The sequence below is a fragment of the Bos taurus genome, chromosome 5 (genome assembly GCF_002263795.3).
Source record: "Bos taurus isolate L1 Dominette 01449 registration number 42190680 breed Hereford chromosome 5, ARS-UCD2.0, whole genome shotgun sequence".
NCBI lineage: Eukaryota > Metazoa > Chordata > Mammalia > Artiodactyla > Bovidae > Bos > Bos taurus.
This window is the reverse complement of record NC_037332.1, coordinates 109,200,778-109,218,549: the sequence shown is the minus strand read 5'-3', so window position 1 is coordinate 109,218,549 and position 17,772 is coordinate 109,200,778. Positions and strand designations below refer to the sequence as shown.

Here is a 17,772-nt window from a genome sequence, read left to right as displayed (position 1 = left end):
GGGCATGGATGTTTCCTGTGGCCTTGTGCCTCTGTTCTCTGGAGAGTATTCCCGGAGCACACTCGTGTGCATGTAGCCTTCCTTTCTCTGTGGGGTCACACACATGGTGAAGGGCAAGGGGCCTTCCCGGGATGTGGCCACACCAGCAAAAGCCGGAGCGCCTCTTCATTGCTGCCCCCGCCCTGAGTCCATCTTGAGATGAGAACCGCAAGGAGCGCTCTAACCTTGAGACCAGCCATCGCGCCAGGCCCGGGGGGGCAGGGGGGCTGCTCTGACACAGGCGGCTCTCGGGGCCCATGTTCCTCAGGAGGACACGCCCCGGGGCCACAGAGGAGCAAGGCCCACCCTGGTGAGCACGCTGACCGACCGGAGGATGGACGTGGCCCTCGGCAACCAGAACAAAGTGAAGTACATGGCAACCCAGCTGCTGGCCAAGTTTGAGGAGAACGCGCCTCCACAGTCTGTGGGTGTGAGGAGACAGGTAGGCCCCACTCACCCGCCAGGACCTGGTCTGACCTCAGAGGAGGGGGCTGGTGAGATGGGGAATGTCCCAGACCCCCCGAGGGCTCTGGACTCGAGGCGGCGTCTGTGTGGGGAGGGACAAGGGTTATTGCGTCACCAGGCAGGTCTCAGGTGTCTGTGACAGACGCCCACCCGGGCCCTTTGCAGTGTGGTGGGATCTCAGTCTCTGCACGTAGGTGTGTGTGCACACGCATACATATATGAGTAATAAACCAGCGCTTGCCCTGATCAACCTCAGTCACAGAAACCTCTGCTTCTGCTTATTGAGGAAAATGCTGAAAAGAATAACGTTGGTAATTAAGGCCCCTATAGTGTTACTGATGTTTTGCCGTGTCTCTTTCGGGTCTTTCCTCAGTGCGTCTTCGTTTCCATAGTTGAGGTCATTGTTGTACACTTTTCTGTTCTGCTTTCTTCCCGTAACTTTGGGCAATATTTCCATGTTCTGAACTCCTTACGAGTCTCTTCCAAAGTGTGCACTCTACACCTTTCTTAACCCTTCTTCTGGTGCTGAGTGTTGACTTGTTTCTCATCGCTGATGATAAGCATGGAGGTGAACACTCTGCTGACAGAGCTGCCTTATTAGACTGTCCTTGGCGAGGTCAAGAGTGGGCGTGTTGTCAAGACACTCTGTGGACTGACCTCACTCCCCCGAGTCCTGCTGAGGGCTGGCCGGCGATGTCTGTCCCGTCTCGTCTCTCCTCTTGCTCGTCCAGAAGTCACTCTGGCTTCTCATGAGAGGAGGTGCTGGCATAGTGCGGTCCACACCGAAAGCTTCTTCCCAGACCCCTGGTGCTTAAGCGCGCGTCTCCTCTTCACCTCCTCCACGTCATCAGCCCCTGTTCCTGTGGACCAGGCCGGGCCCACCACCTGAACGTCTTCTCACGCCTGGTGCTCGCTCAGATCCTCACGCCTCAGGCGTCCGTGCTGAGGAGCCTGCAGCCCAGGCCCCGTCCCACCTCGGGAACATGGGATGCTGTCTGCCAGAGGAAGTTTGTCCTCGAGATGCACGCCTCATTTTCCAAGTGGCAGTTAGTGGTTTAGGCTCAGAGCAGTGAGCTTGGGAAAAGGATACTCAGAATTACAGCTCTGTCTGTCTACTCCTTTGCATTTGTTTTTGACCTAGTTGAGGGTTTGTTTTTTTTTCACAAGTGTAACCTACATATTTTTCTTTATAACTGTAACTTTGTAGAATTAATTCTCTGAGCCCTTCTTCAGTTCTTAGATGTGTGTCTGTCTGCTGTGAGGGTTATCTTTGTGTCTTCTACCTTAATGTGTGTTTTTTTTGTTTTTTTTTTTTCTCCATGTGGTGTCCCTCCCCACACTGGCCTGTGTGTCACAGCCGACACAGGAGCGTGGGGTCAGCCAGCCGTCCAGCTGCCTGCCCGAGCAGGGTCGCTCTGCTCCCACCCCCCAGTGGAAACAGGTAAAGGAACTGCCCGGGCCCAGGCCTTCCCACCCGCTCCTCCTCTGAGCCAGCTGGGTGGAGGCCTCACTGGAGCCCCGGGTAGGGATCTGTGCGCATTTGAGTAGACTCCAGGAAGATCTAACAGAGAGTACGGACAGTATCAGGCGTCCCTAATAGCTCAGTTGGTAAAGAATCTGCCTGCAATGCAGGAGACCCTGGTTTGATCCCTGGGTCGGGAAGATCTGCTGGAGAAGGGATACGTGACCCACTCCAGTATTATTTGGCTTCCCTTTTGGCTCAGCTAGTAAAGAATCCGCCTGCAATTTGAGAGAACTGGGTTCGATCCCTGGGTTGGGGAGATCCCCTGGAGAAGGGAAAGGCTACCCACTCCAGTATTCTGGCCTGGAGAATTCCATGGACTGTATAGTCCATGGGGTCACAAAGAGTCAGACACAACTGAGCAGCTTTCACTTTCACTAAGAGTATCACATGACCTCTATAACCCCTTCGGTTTTGGGAATCCAGTGAGCAGGCTGAGCTGTTTGTTTAGTGTTGAAACCAGCTGGGACTGCGTGGTGAGGTTCCAGAGTCTTTGGGGTTTTGCTCTTATAACCTTTAAACCCAAGTTGACCTTTAGCTGACTCATGTCTGCATGACCCCTGGAGGACCATCCTGAGTTTGGGGCTCGGGGCAGTGGGCCTTTCCTGTTAAACAGGAAAATGTTATCCAGGTAATAGTTTCAAACTATGGTTTGTTTTCCTTGTTTCAAACCATGGACATGGATCTGTAGGCTTTATTGGTGTTTTTGCTACATTTAGAATATCCTTTTTAGAAATTTTCACTGAAATCTCTGCAGAATCTCCTGTAGAGCGACTTCTACATGGTAGAGTGGGGCAGAGAGAGAGGAGGTGGCGCCTGGCAGTCACAGGAAGCCCGCCGGCCACGGGAGGCCTCTGCTCCGTCCCTCCTGCGTCAGGAGTGCGGCCTGGGTGTGCTGACTCGTGGTTCGGAATCACTGAGGACTGGGGTTCTGAGCGGTGGTCGCTGTGTGGCCATGGTGCCCTCCTGTGCTGGGAAGTGCTGGGGGGTGGTGAGTTAGGTTTAGTTTAATGACTTTTAGGGCAGATTGTTTCTTTGTTAACCTTTCTTTTAAGAATATGCACAAAAGGCAGGCCTGTGAGGCTGAAATGGAAGCTTCTGAGCAGAGTCCAGACTCACCACAAAGCCAAGCTGCCTCTTCATGTGCCTGGGGAAGGGTGGTCTTCTGAGAAAAACTCGTTAGCAATTGATTTCTGTTTTACTGACTTACCCTTCGCCTTGAGTAGACCCTTTGATTTAAAGATCAGTCTTTAATGGAGGATCTCTGAAAGGGAAGATGAGCTACTTTGCCAGGTTCTTACACTCGTCACAGAGGTGGCCTGAGACAGGAGTCTCTGGGTGAAGAGATGGCCTTGAGTGGCACATCCTGGAGCGGTCCAGGGCAGGGACTCCGCCAGGCTGCAGGGGCGCCTGGAGCCTCAGCCCGTGCGGGTGCTGCCTGCACACATCCGGGTGGTCTGTGGTCGCGGTCAGTGGAGTTGAGTACGTACTGCCAGCTTCTCAAGGCAGAACAGAACCCTTACAGTGAAGTCTGGTCTGGGAAGGGGCAGCGGAGATGCGGGTTAGAAGGCGCAGGCGGGTCTCTGCAGCGTCAGACCTGTGCTGTGTGTTGTGTGAAGCAGAACTGTCAGCCTCCCCGCTGTGGGGGCCGGGACCCCAGTTCATGCCCTCATGGATGCATCGCGTCCCGGATGACACATCCCCAGCACTGACTGGGGGGTGTCACGAGCCTTACACCTAGTCCCTGAGGGAGAGAACACTGCCAGGCGCCACACAAATGGGGACACGGGAGGACTCCTTTGGGGGGTTGGGGGTGCAGACAGGAGTGGTGTCCCTGCCTCCCCGCTCCCAGGCTTTGCAAGCAACACCCCACACGTCGGTCTGGGCGAGAGGAAGCTGAGGCCCCTCTGACCTAGGAAGCTGGTGGTTTGTTAAGCACCAAAGGGTCCTACGCTAGAGACAGCCCCCCAGGAAGTGGACGCCGTGGAAAGGGGCATCTGGGGAAGTGGTCTGCGGACACTGCAGTGTCAGTTGGCAGAGGTGCTCTTTTTGTCTCCTGTCTCCTGCTCTTTCCTGTGTTTCCTTGGTCATCTCCCAGAACCTTTCGAGTGTGAGTGAGGGTATGTCCTGGGCCCCTCTCTTCTGCCCCCAACTTTCTTGATAAACCAACAAAGAAGAATGTGGTCCAGGTCTGTGGGATTTAGAAAGTGCTGCACTGTAGGTCCTGAGCCCACAGCGGCTGCACGAGACTCAGATCTGCAGACAGTGCGCCTCCAACCAGAGGCTGACGGCAGGCGGGGCGGGCGCTCCCTGAAGACACGGGTTTGTGCTGACGGAGGCACCGGGTCGGGGAGGGGTCTCAGGATGCCTTTGGCAGGAGCCTCTCGTCCTTCCAGAACCAGCCTCAATGTGGCCGTCTTTTCACCTGTGTTCTCTCTGTTTGTGTCTGTTGGTGTAAAAGCGACGGGACAAGGAGCGTTCTCGGACCTGCCCCAAAAAAGTGATCACCCTCTCTCCTCCCCCTACTCCGCCTCCCTGTCGGGCACATGGCGGCCAGCAGGTGACCCCCTCTGCATGCTCTGCCTCCTGTGTGCCTGCCTGCCTGTGTGGGTGGCTAGGGTGGAGACCAAGTCAGAGTCCCCCTGTTTCCGTGGTGACCGGTACTGGTGCACCTCAGGGTAGCAATTGTACGGTCAAACCCTGGGTGGTTTAATCTAGTCCTGTATCATAAGAAGATGACTGTGCAGCTGTAAACTAAACTTTAAACTACACTGACCCAGACACAAGGTCTGACAGCCTGCGCACACTTTCATGCAGCCCTGCTGGAGTCAGCCATGTTGGTCTTGCTGCCCAGGGAGACTCAGTTCAGGTGGACTTTGGAAGCTTTTGGACTTTGGAAGCTTTTTCTAAGGCTTCACTTTATGAGTTTGGTTCCTTTGGATTTTGCGAGCCTGCCTCCTGTTTACCTGGCTTTTGCCAACAAATGGCTGCCCTTCCATCCACCCCTCTCGCTCTCCAGGCAGACACTGGAGAACTGCTTCATGGCAAGTGGGCCACACATGTGTTTGTGGCCAGCACGCCCACTGAAAGTGCGTTACAGAACAGTGTTTTTGACTTGTGTTGCACGTCCCTGTAAAATAAAACAGTGATTTTAAAGAAAGGCAGGATCTATGGAAAGACATTTCCTTAGCTATGGTAGCCTGTTCAGGAGGTGACCCTCTGCTGTGTCTGATGAGCAGGCCCAGCCGATGTCCCTGGGTCTGGACCCTGAGCCCTTGTGGGGCTGTGACTGCCCTGGGCCCTGTCCGTGTCAGAGAACAACCACAGGCGTTTCCTGTGAGCCAGGCAGAGTTCTGAGCGCTTTCCTGTGTCGTCTCAGTCTCTTCTCACAATAAACCTATAAGGCAGGTCCCGTTAGCGTCAACCTCTTATAGCTGAGGAGACAAAGGCGGAGGGTCAGGAGGCCAGGTCACGCAGTGAACAGTGATCTAAGAGCTGAGCCCGAGTGTGTGACTCTGGAGCCTGAGTCCTGGCCTCATCCAGCCCTCAGGGACCCACTTGCTCATGGGCTCCAGAGAAACTTGGAAGCTTTGGGTCAGTTTTGCACAGGCACAGGGCCATACAGTGAATCCTGGGTTATCCAGAGTGACCAGAGGCCTCCACAGCCCCATGAGTGCTCCTCAGGACAGCAGGGGCCTGTGTACCGGGCCTGTCCTTCCGTGCACAGCTCTTTGTTCTCTTCACCCTGTCCTGTGATCCTGTTCAGGGACCATGCCCCACCCTGGAGTTTCCTGTGGACTGTTGTCATGGTCATTTACTCCAGCCGATTTCCACCTCCCCACCTTTCCTTCCTAATGTCTTGTTGTGGAAAGCTTCGCCCCTCTAACCTGCCTCTCCTGTTAACCTCCCATTGAACGCCTGGCCGTGTGCTGCTCTGTGGAAGAAACGTGTCTGCTCCACCTTTGTACTAACCGTAGCCCTTTATCCATGTGGCTGGCTTGTAGGAGGACAGCTGTGCTGGGAGTTGTCCTTGGGTGATGGGGGTTTGAAGTGGATGGGGTTGTGGTTGCTGGGGGCAGCAGGCCGCAGGATGTGTGTTGAAATGAACTCTGACTCTGTTGCACTGTCACTCAGTAGGTCCAGATAGAGAGTTTGGATGGAGCTTAAGTTTCTGCTTTGTTGCCAACAGACACACAGGGATTTTGATGCCGACAGCCGTGGCAAGCAGAGCCCCCAGCACGAAAGGGTAAAAGCATGCCCATGGCATGGGACGCTGGCAGCCACACAGACGCGGCACGCTAGGGCGGGGGGCAGGGGGGAGGTGGGCGTGGCCCCTGGCCCTTGCTTTTTGCACTCTGGTCACCCAGCCAAGAGCCAGAACTCTTTGCTAGCAGTGATGACCCATGGGAATAGCATTCCTGGAGAGCATCTGTCCACTCCAGAAAAGAACCCTCAGATGTGTGCTTCTATGAAAGGCCTCTTCCTCCTGCCCTCAGCCCCCTTTCCCACCCATAAATACGTGCCTTTGACTCCAGGGCAAGGGTCAGGTTCCAGAAGCAGGAGGAATTTGCTTGGCTCTTCCGCGAGCCTGGGATCTCGAGGTAGAAATCCCGAGGAAGCCAGAGCTCTTACCAGCGTGGGGAATTTTCAAGGATGAAGAGGACAGGGCAGGGAAGGAAGGTGACAGCGGAGTCTGTGATGCGGAGCTGTCGATCCTCTGTCTGAGAAACTAGGGGGCAGACCGCCAGTCACACCTGGCCATCGAATAATCTGAGGAGTAGCAGAGATGCCCGTGTAAAAAGCCTGCTGACTTTATGGAACGGTCTTGGTTGTCGTTACCCTTTAATTGATCCCTGAGTGGATGCCTCTCTGCAGCCAGAGCGAGAACCAGCTCTCGCTGTTCATTTCATGTGGGCCTTCTCCTCTTTTTTTGGCTTCCCTCTGCCTTTGCTCTCTGAGAAGTGTGCTCGTGACTGAGCAGTAGTTCGGCTCCCCCGGGCCCATCAGGAAAGTAGCAGTAGCTCTGTGTCTCGTACTGTCACCAGGGCAACGGGAGCAGGTCCCTGGGGCAGGAGGCGGGGCTGGGTGGCCTTTCCACGTCACCCGTGTGACCATGGCCTCTCTGCATGTGCCCAGCCTCTTTCATCCTTCTTCCCAGGCTGGTTCCTCTCAAGAAGAAGTCTCAGCCTTTTCACTGAACAGGGCCAAACCCTCTGCTTTGGGGAATGCATATTTGAGGGGGGGTCACGATGATTTTGATTGAAGCAGAGCCTTAGCAGGAACAGAGGGAAGAGTGGTGAATGAGAGGAGAGACTGGACAGAGCAGCAGCTAGAAGCTTGGGGCTGCGGGGCGCAGGGGAAAACGGTCAGGTTGGCAGGAAGCTCCTTTTATCATCCCGGGGCCAGTTTCCAGGTTCCTCAGTGCAGGGTTCCCGTCCAGATGCTCTCGAGGGTCACTGCTTATGTCCCTGCCAGACTGTTCCTCCACCACCCCCATCCAGCTGTGCATTCGCCTGCTTCTCTACTGTCCAGGGAGTTTGGTCTTTTCTATCTGAGCCTCTAAAGCAGAGGCTGATGACACTCTCCATCACCCCATCACACCTGAAGCTTTGCAGTTAGTGTGAGCTGAAGTAGGGGAGCTCAGAGCCGAGCGGTGCCTCTTCCCTGCACCCCGCAGGTATCTCAGCCCAAACCTGCAGGAAACGAAGCAGTTACTGCTTGCTGAGTTCTCAGCCCCTTCTCGCTGGGGCCCGGAGAATCTGGCTGCTGGGTCCCCTAGCTCCACGTGCTGCATGGGGACTGCAGAGGGTTGGGGGCTGGCTCCAGGGTCAGCTTGGCTTCTCTCAGCCCCACCAGAAGAAGGAGGAGCCACTTTCCCGGCTTTTATGTACAAAGAGCGAGCTTCAGTGCAGATCTGCTGTCCCTGTGGTCCCCTCCACATCAGGCTTGCAGAGTGCTGTGCTGGTGGAATCCCCTCTGCCCAAGAGAGATTCCAGCTCAGGCCATGAAGGGCTCGGCAGGTTGCACAGGACGTGTGGGCTGGACACCGCCTGGAATGAGCCATTGCTGCTTCTGGAACTGAGTGTTTTTGTTTTTGTTTTTGTTTTACTGCATTTGTAATCCAGATGGGTCTGAAACTGCCAAGTTGCTTGTGTTCAGGACAGTGTGTGACTTTTCATTTCACATTTCCTTTGGTTTTTTCTCCATCTTGTATCTTATAGCCAGAGCCTGAGCCTTCTCGTCGATTTTTGGTCGATCAGTGGGAGCTTTCTCTAAGCCTCCGCTCTGCCAGCCGCCCCGCTTCCCCCTCTTCCGACTCCCTCCGACAGGTAGCTCGGCCCAGTCGGGCAAAGCTGCTTCCTCTCCAGCCTCCACTCTCTTCTCCCACACAGACGTCCTTCCTGTCTCCTTAGGGACCCAGCTGTGTGTGTTCGTCATGCATGTGAAGGTGGTAGGCGTCCAGCTGAGTTCAGGTGGCTGCTCGCTTCACTGCAGCAAGTTCTGTCCACTTTGGCCCACATTCGCCATGTTCCAACCACACCAGTTAGTGATAGAGCGTTTTTAACTCCACGTGCCTTCCTATTAATGCATTATAAAATAAGAACTGTAGTGTAATTAAATCTCCTAAAGGGAGTGGTGGCTACCCAGTATTCCAGGTGCCTCTTGAACTGTAATCATGTGAGGAATGAGCCCTGCTGGGTCCTGCGATGGAGCTGACCCAGACGTGCAGGGTTTGCAGACAGGTGGCAGGGCCTTCGGCCTGTTCTGTCTGTCCCTGTTCCTGAGCTGCTGGCAGACTGTGCAGAATGGAGTGCATGTGTGGTGGCCACAGCGTCAGTCCAGAGATAGCTACATCGCAACAGTTTCTTGAGAGTCGGGAGAGGAAAACCGTCTGCTGTTCATGCTCAAAAACAGAGAACTGAAGGTGGCAGGTGCTTTTGTGCCAGGCAGCCCTGGGCTGCGCTTGCTGAGGGTGCTGGTTTCTGATGGGAGCACAGGGTCCCGGCTGAGCCGGGATGACCCCGAACTTGCTCCGTGTCACAGCCTTCAGCGTGGTGTCTGGTCTGTGCGCTCACTCGTCTGCTGCAGGGGATGTGCTGTTCTCTGCCCCTGGGGTTAGCTTGGCTGCACCTGAGTGTCTGTCTGTTCCAGGCTTGCGCTTCCCTCACGTCTCTATCTAAAGAGGGCTTCGATCCAAGAAGCACTTGTGTTTCTCGACCACCGATGGGTATGAGCTGTGAGTTAATGAGCAAATGGCACTAATCTTTGGAAATCTCCCTATTTTAAATTGAAAATATAATTGAGCCCTCAGCTCCAGCTGAACCTTGGGAACTGCTTGATGCGCCACTGCTGTCCTCGTAGTCCATGGAGCGTTTCCCCGGAGCGTTCCTCTGGTCCTCACCCCAGCCGGGATGTGCTGGTGCTCAGGCTGGTGGTTCCCTCCCATATGGCCGCCTGCCGGGGTTGCTGGCATCCCCAGCCCTCCTGCATGTTGTGGGTGCAGAATGAGAGAGAGGGCTCCTCAGGCCTGCAGACACATGGCTGCTGAGAGTGTCACACACAGGCTGCAGGCGAGGCTTGGGCCTCACTCCCTGCAGATGAGCTCAAAGCAGGGTTTCCACAAGAAGGCTTGCCATTGAAATGCGTAGTTTTCTCCTGTGACTTCTTCAGCTTTGTTGGAAAAAGGATTGAGGTGGTTGGATTTTTTTCTTTTATCTTGTTTCAACTTAATGAAGGACCCCTCCTGGATGGAAGCACATCTGGCTTCCACAGCAGCCCTGCAGACTCCTGCAGCGGCTTCAGCAGTGGCCTGGCCGGCCTGGACAGCTTTGGCCTCAGGGCCCAGGGGAGCACAGAACTCTCCATGGGACAACGGGCAGAGGAAGGTCCTTCCTGGTAAAGCCAGGGCCTCTGATGCCCAGCACAGAGGCTCTGAGTGCAGCAGTTACCAGTGAGGAGGGACGTCATCCCCGGGGACACACGTTACCCAGGCGGAGAGTTGGCCTTGCTGTCTTTCTGTCAGGAAATGAGGAAGCAGCACCCCAAGCCCTCTCCCAGGCCAGGGATGTGCCCGCTGTCTGGTGCCTGCTGTCTACGAGGTTGGGCGGGGTGGGGGGGTCCCCTCGAGTTCTTCGTATGCAATTTGAGCCACTGGGCCGTAGGCCCTTCCCACTGCTGTCTGCTCACATCCACCGTCCTCTCGCCTGCGCGTCGCCTTCACTTCATCCAGAGACGTGAGAGAGGCCAGGTTCTCCCTCCTGAATTTCGCTGTCCCTGCAGCCACTGCCCCCGCCTGTGCTGGCACCAGCGTGTAGACATTGACACCTTGTCCCCTGCTCGTGGGCACTGTGTTGGCATGTTTGTTGCTGCACCTTGTGTTCATTTTATACCTTTCAAACATCCCCCCCCCCGCCATCTTCTTAATTTATTTATTTATTTCCTTCTCATTTTCCTTCTTTCTGGTCATTTTACAATCTCCAACCAATAGAAGTATATAAAGATGTACACGGGCGGAGTGAGCTCATTGGCTGAGCAGATAGCCAATCAGCTTCAAAGGAAAGAACAACCCAAAACCCTTCTAGACAAGAAGGAACTGGTAAGATACGCTAAGGGCACTGTCTGTCTGGATAAGGCAGCTCTGGAGAGCACGCCTGCTTCGCTCTAAGTAGCTCTAGTGACATACGCAGCCACTATGTGCCATGTGGTGTGGTTTTTTTTTTTTTCTGAGGTGTCTGTATTTTGCAACTGACCTTTCAGGACTGAAATTGTTGTTTAGAATGTTGTGTGAACGGCATACACAGAATCTCCTAGTGAGTGCTCTAGGGTCCAGGAGCCTGTGTCCATGGAGAACCACAGGAGCACCTTCAGATCAGAGTCTGTTGAAAGAACTTGGTTTGATCGCTAATAAATGGCAGAGAACAGACTCTGTGCCGAGTGCTGGGTGGGCACGAGGCTCTGGTCCCCAGGCTGAGCCGCTTAGTGAGGGTCGTGCACCCGGGGAGTGCTAGGAGACCTCTCCCTGACCTGTGCCTCTGTCCCCCAGGGCTCCATAAAGAAGGAGTTCCCGCAGAACTTGGGAGGCAGCGACACCTGCTATTTCTGCCAGAAGCGGGTCTATGTGATGGAGCGGCTGAGCGCCGAGGGCAAGTTCTTCCACCGGAGCTGCTTCAAGTGCGAGCACTGCGCCACCACCCTGCGCCTGTCGGCCTATGCCTACGCCCTCGAGGACGGTGAGCTCCCTGCGCCGGAGGTGCACCCGGACACGGCCCCCACTGCTCGCTCACACAGATGCTTTTCTTTCTGCCTCTCGTGAGCATTCCCACCCCGTCCACAGAGTCACCAGGCAGTGTCACAGATGACTTGGTGACCATGGAGAAGAGAAGGGCATGTGTTTACCTAAACGCCTGCCCTGGCTTCACAGATAACGTGCTCTCCTACCTCACGGCAGGATCTTAAGATGAAAAGGGCCCAAGGAGAATAAGTCTTTTTATCTTTGCTTTAGAGAAGAAGAATCACAGTCTCAAAAAGCCACGTTTCTTGCCTGAGGTCAGTGGCAGCACATTGAAACTGCGTCCTTGGCTGCTGTTCTCGGACTTTGGTTCCCGAAGGTGCCCGAGTTGTGCGCATGGTCACCCGTTCTCTCTTGCATCCGCATCTCTGTGGAACTGAGAACACGTGGCACAGGCCTTCATCTGGTTTACTGTGCTGGTCAAGCCCTGGCCTTTTGCGGTGTTTGTTGATTTCATAGTGGGATGACCTTGACGAGGCAGAAGGTGGAGGATTATGCAAACTGGTAACAAAGCCTAATGGAGAGGGTGTCTGCCACCTGAAAAACCTTGGGGTTAACTGCAAACAGTCACCCAAGACATTGATGATTTCTACACCCGTTCCTACAGGACCCCAGAGGGACTTTGTGAGAGGCCATCTTACTGATCCAACAGTGATGAAAAGACACAGGTGAACAGGAGGGGGAGTGAATCCTTGTGGGGTGGCCCTCACACAGGCGGGGGCCGCCCTGCAGTGAGGAGATAGTCCCTCATCCAGGCTCTTTGAATAGTGATGAGAGGAGCTGAGGAAAGCTGGTCCCTGTTGTGGCCCCTGGTCCTCTGGTTACACGAATGGAAAGCGAGGGCAGGGGTGCAGCTCTCCGTACCGCACACACTGGGTCTTCAGAGAACGCCTTTGATCTCCCTGATGGGCTTGGTGAATGAAGCCCGCCCCGTGTTTCTGTCTGTGAGGTTTGCCTGGAAGGATCTCTCCAGGTCCAGAGAATTGATCCACAAGTATTTTTGCCCCTAGATTCTGTGCCACACCTGGAGACACATTCTCTTGTGGGGTGGATGGAGTGTAAGCAGGCTGGGTCCTGCGTGGGGTGCCCTGGCAGCATTCAGTGTGAGAACGGCTGTGGGCTCCAGGGCATAGTGCAGACTCTGACTTTGGACAGTGCAGAGGAGGAGGGAGCCGTGACGCTCAGGGTGTCAGGAAGCACCTCACCTGTCCTGGGTGGACTCTGGAGAGCGGTGGGTGAGGCTTCCTTGCCTTCCTGGAATAAATCCCACTTGATAATGGTGTCTGATCCTTTCAAAGTGCTGTTCAATTTGGTTTGCTAATATTTTGTGGATAATTTTTGCACCAGTGTTCATCAGGGATATTGGTCCATAGTTTTCTCCCAGTCTCCTTATCTGGCTTTTGGTATGAGGTTGATGGTGGTCTCATGAATGAGTTGGGAGTAAGTCGTCTGGATGCATTTGAGAAGGCTTGTTGTTAGTTCTTTAAATGTTTGATAGAATTCACCAGTGAAACCATCCAGTCTGGGGCTTTTCTGTTTTGCGAGAATTTTAATCCCTGATTCAATCTCCTTACTCAGTACTGGTCAGTTCAGGTTTTCTGTTTCTTTATGACTAAGATTTGATAAATTATGTTTCTAGGAATTTATTCATTTATTCTAGGTTATCTAGATTGACAAATAGTTGTTTTTAGGAGCGTCTTAGGATCCTTTGTATTTCTGTGGTGTCACTTGTAATGTCTCCTTTTATTTCTGATTTTATGTATTTGAGTCTTCTCTTTGTTTTTCTGAATTAGTCTGATGTCAGTTTTATCTTTAGAACAATCAGTTTCATTGATCTTTCCTATCATATTCTTGTTAGGTCCTCTTATTTTTAACTTCAAGAATAGGAAAGTTAATTTGTTAAAGGAGCCGCTCTCTCCAAATGAGAAAGATGAGTGGGATTACTCCAGTTTCAACAGTTTCTCTAACAGGGTCTGTCCTTTAATTTTCAAAACCTTGACTATAAGTGGGAGTAAAGAAAGGGTTGAGGAAAAAACGCCCCTCTGTGACTGAATTCCACTACGAGTGTCATGGGAAAAGCCAGGGTTGGCATCAGTCAAGCTTGTGATCCCACACGCAGCAGGACACACGCGTTACGCAGCAGGACACGCGTTACGCAGCAGGACATGTGTTATGCAGCAGGACATGTGTTATGCAGCAGGACACACGCGTTACGCAGCAGGACACACGTTATGAAGCAGGACACGCGTGTTACGCAGCAGGACACACGCGTTACACAGCAGGACACACGCGTTACGCAGCAGGACACGCGTTACGCGGCAGGACACACGCGTTACGCAGCAGGACATGTGTTATGCAGCAGGACACACGCGTTACGCAGCAGGACACACGTGTTATGCAGTAGGACACGTTATGCAATAGGATACACATGTTACACAGAAGGACACGTGTTATGCAGCAGGACACACATGTTATGCAGCAGGACACACGCGTTATGCAGCAGGACACGTGTTATGAAGCAGGACACACGTGTTACGCAGTAGGACACGTTATGCAACAGGACACACGTGTTATGCAGCAGGACACACATGTTACGCAGCGGGACACAAGGTTACACCAGGACCCAGGCAGCCCAGGTGGGCACAGCTGAGCACTGGGAAACACTACTGGACCCTGAGGATGCCGTGTGCACGCTGATGCTCTTTATTAGGCTTAATTCTGTTTTGTTCTAGTCACAGTCGATTGTAGGGTTTTTTGGTTTGTTTTGCGTTGTCTTTAATGCTGATCTGACCCACTAAGGATCTGAGCTGCAATCTGACCAGCGCCAAGTCGCACATGGCTGCCAGAGGGCCGCGGCAGAGCTGATGTTCGGTGCTGCCCCGCCCGTGGCAGCCTTCATGCCTCCAGCACTTGTGTTCACTCTCGGTTCCCCCAGAAATGCTCCTCCAGCCCTTCATGTGACCACATCTTTGTTCTGCACACACAGCCACTTTGTTTGCTGGCCCCGCTGTACAGGCTGCAGTCTCTGCTCTGGGCCCTGATTGGGTGATGGCTCCGTGGCCTCCACACATCCGGGCACAGGGAAGAGGAGGGCCTGGCCTCCCTGGACGAGAACCCTGGCTTGGGCAAGGTCGGGCTGGGGCGATGGGGACGCATGTGCCAAGACCAGCGGTCAAGTCCGGCATTTCAGAGACTTGCTCACTACCTCTTCCCCTGCTCCCTGATGCCTGCAGGTAAATTCTACTGCAAGCCACACTACTGTTACCGGCTGTCTGGCCCTGCACAGAGGAAGAGACCGGCAGGGGTGCCTCTGTCTGGAAAGGTAACAGGGCTGGGCTGCAGGGGTGGGGGCACCAGGTGACCGTCCAGTGTGGTGGCAGCTCAGGCATGGCCAACAGGCCCTGAGTGACCACTGAGCAGCCCTTCCTGTGAGTGGGAGGGTCTGAGAAGTGGTCTTGGTCTGATTTGGGGAGGGGCAGCATGTCAGGACTCATCGAATGTTGGGTTTCACTATGGAAGTGTTCTTGCCAGCACCTGAGCTACATTGGGAAGAGCGTGTCCACCCCTCCCTTCTGTTTGTTCTGTATAAAAAAGCCTTTTGCCTTGAAAGCTGCACCTTTCCTGAGAGGAGGACGCTGGAAAAGGACTTGGCTTGAAATAAATGTTCTGCAGCCAACTCCTTTAACTTTGTTTATTCTAGGGACCACTCATCTAAGAACTTTATTTTAAAAAACCGAGTGTAGTCAGCTCCCTGCTTATCTTTTCAAGTGAGCTTGGTATCCTCTCAGATGGGGTGTCCCTGTGTGTGTCGGCAGCTGACCATTGCTTCCTAGAGGGCCTCTGGGATGGCAGAGAGCCCACGGGAAGGGCCAGGCACCTCTGGACCGTGACTCCTGCGATCCCCATGATATGTATCCTGGCACGTCTCTGGGTTGCCTGGTGACAACAGCCAGCCGACCACAGCCAGGTGTCACTGTCTCTTGAGACGTGGTGCCTCACTCAGTCATCTTCCTCTCCTAGGAGGCCCGGGGACCCCTGCAGGACAGCCCCGCCGCAGACGCCAGTGGACGGCCCAGCACCAGTGCCAGCCCTGCCGAGAGAAGCCCAGGTAGCCTCACTTCCTTGTTTGGCTGGGTGGCGCGTCACTCGCTCGGCCTCTGCGACAAGGCCAAGGGGATGAGCCAGCACCTCCAGTGCAGCATTTCATCGATTGGGCATCAGGCGGCCCAGAACCCTCCGGACTCCTTTTTCATGTGCCAGCTGCTTGCATTCGGAGTCCCCTTCCTCTATGGGCTGTCGGAGGTGCTGGTGCAGATCCGAGGGGAGTTTCACTGGCCCACTGTGAGTCAGTAGGGCACCATCAGGTCAGCGGCATCGCCCACACTTCGTGCCGTCTGTTCCAAGTCTCAGAGTTTTATTGCCGGGCCCTGGGACCTGCCCACATCCATCAGACACCTGGGGGCCAAGCCCAGGCCTGTCCAGAGAAGAGGAGTTCAGAACTGGCTACTTTTAGCACTGACCCACGTGACGAGCCAGGGCGGCAGGGCCTTCCCGTAGTCCCTCGTGGTGGGCTCCTCAGGCCCAGCGTGGAACTGTGAGAAGGTCCCAGGGTTTGCACACAGGCCCACCTGCACTGGATCTCTTCTGTCCCCTTCGCCGCCCTGGTGTCTGGGGCAGCTGCTGCTGCTCTCCCCACATCTGTGACCGCTAAAGGACAGGCCCTGGCTGGTTCCACTTTAACATCTTCCTGCATCAGGAGGCGAGTGCCACCACCCCCACTTCTGAAAACACTTTTATTCTGATCTTGGAATGCAGGAAGAGAAGGGCTCACGGAACCAGCTTTGTTGTGAAAAATAGTGTTTTTTTCCTTAAAGCCACTTCTCCCTACTCTCTGCCAAAGCAGCCTGTGTGGTGTGTCCACAGTCCCACACTGTGGGTGGTCCTGGGGACCTGTGCAGCCCCGCCTGGTCACAGGCCAGCTCATTGCAGCCGGCAGGAGAGGAAGTCATCAGGGCCCTGCTCTCACCTGTCACAGGTGTCCTCCCGTCCACAGAAATCACCCTGTGGAAAGGACAGGTTATGGGCTAGATGGAGAGGAGCTGGGCGTAGGATTCCCAAAGGGAGGAGGGACAGGGTGGTTCTCTTGGTCCTCAGATGGGAGGCTGGGAGTGCTGCTCCTCTGACCGCGCTTCGCAACTGCCTGAGCCCCGGGGGTGGGACGTAGGCGAGCTCAGCTCTGCTGCTGCGTGTGGCTCTCTCTGATCCGGGCAAGTCTGCAGGTGCCCTGCAGGTTGGACCAACATTTTATAGCCATGTTTAAGCCACGAAGGACTTGCTACCCCTTAAACCCCTTATAATCCATCTTTCTCATGAGGTGCTGAGGGCCCGAGTCAGGGAGGGGCTGGCAGAGACGGGGACGTGTGCCTTTGAGCAGGTGAGCACCACCTGGGGCTCAGCACATAGCCAGGGCGCTCAGCCTCTCGCGAACATCTGCAGAGGAGTGAAGCCAGCAGAGGTCAGGCCGTTCCTGGTCACGCACTTGATCTGGTTCAGTTTGCTGTCCGACTGTCTGCTTTGGAAGCGTGGTGGGCTTTAGGATTTTAGGAGCTGTGGAGAGAAAAGGGTTCCGTAGAGAAGAGGAACCTTCTTTGAAGTAGGGATAGAAGATGAGAGCTGGGCGTGTGACTAAATCAAAGGCTTGTGGGCCCTCTTGATTTTGAGGGAGATGCACCTCTCCCAGCACGCGGGTTCAGGATGTGAGCCTTGGTTGGCGGTACCCTGTGGGCAGCAGTGAGCCAGTGCCCAGAGCACTGGGGTCCAGTGGGTAGCTGTCTTTGGAGACCTGGGCTTTCAGAAAGACAGCTCTGAGTGTGGACACGCCCCAAGACACCAGCACTTCCCCTCCACAGGAGAGGAGCAGTACATGGGTCCCCGTTACACATGGCATGACATTGATTTCTTCTGCTCCTTTAATAGAAAAAATCCCAAACTAAAGTTTTGGTTAACTGGAACCTTGATTTGAAAAGATTCAGAAAAATTCAGGTGTTGGAGGGCTTCAGAATGTGTGCTGTGGACGGCAGTTGTCAGGCCAGGTCCTGGCACGTGCCCTGGGCTGCACTCTGAGCAGGAGTGAGTAGTGCGTGGAGCATGGCTCACACCCGGGTCCCCATTCCCCGGGAGGTGGGGCCAGGGGAGCCGTGACTGGTCGGCTGTTGTGCATCTGCCCCCTTTAGTCTGGGGCATTTCCCTCCTTTCCCTTGTGTTCGCCTCTTCCACCACAATTACTGCTGTTGCCAAAAATACAAACACAGCCCGTGAGTTAGAACCTAGTCCAACGTCCTCTGTCTCTGGCAGCCTGGCCTGCGGCTGCTACCTGCTTTAGCATCTTCGTATGTGATGTGCTTTTGATGTAGAAACCCTCTTTTCTATTCTCAGTCTGTAACTAGTTTGTCTCAAG

The 17,772-nt window shown here is 54.5% G+C and overlaps 1 protein-coding gene across 14 annotated transcripts in view; it reads left to right on the top strand.

The window, feature by feature from the left end:
- MICAL3 (microtubule associated monooxygenase, calponin and LIM domain containing 3) overlaps positions 1-17,772 on the top strand; it is a 157,006-nt gene that overhangs the window by 97,825 nt on the left and 41,409 nt on the right. For 10 of the 14 annotated variants that reach the window (XM_059887146.1, XM_059887147.1, XM_059887148.1 and 7 more), the window contains exons 16-24: positions 308-481; positions 1,862-1,945; positions 4,488-4,586; positions 6,216-6,272; positions 8,248-8,355; positions 10,515-10,622; positions 11,070-11,256; positions 14,549-14,637; positions 15,336-15,423. In XM_059887146.1, the coding sequence (XP_059743129.1) occupies positions 308-481; positions 1,862-1,945; positions 4,488-4,586; positions 6,216-6,272; positions 8,248-8,355; positions 10,515-10,622; positions 11,070-11,256; positions 14,549-14,637; positions 15,336-15,423 (994 nt within the window). The remainder of the gene's footprint in view (positions 1-307; positions 482-1,861; positions 1,946-4,487; positions 4,587-6,215; positions 6,273-8,247; positions 8,356-10,514; positions 10,623-11,069; positions 11,257-14,548; positions 14,638-15,335; positions 15,424-17,772) is intronic. The other 4 variants (XM_059887157.1, XM_059887156.1, XM_059887152.1 and 1 more) reach the window with 3 other exon arrangements.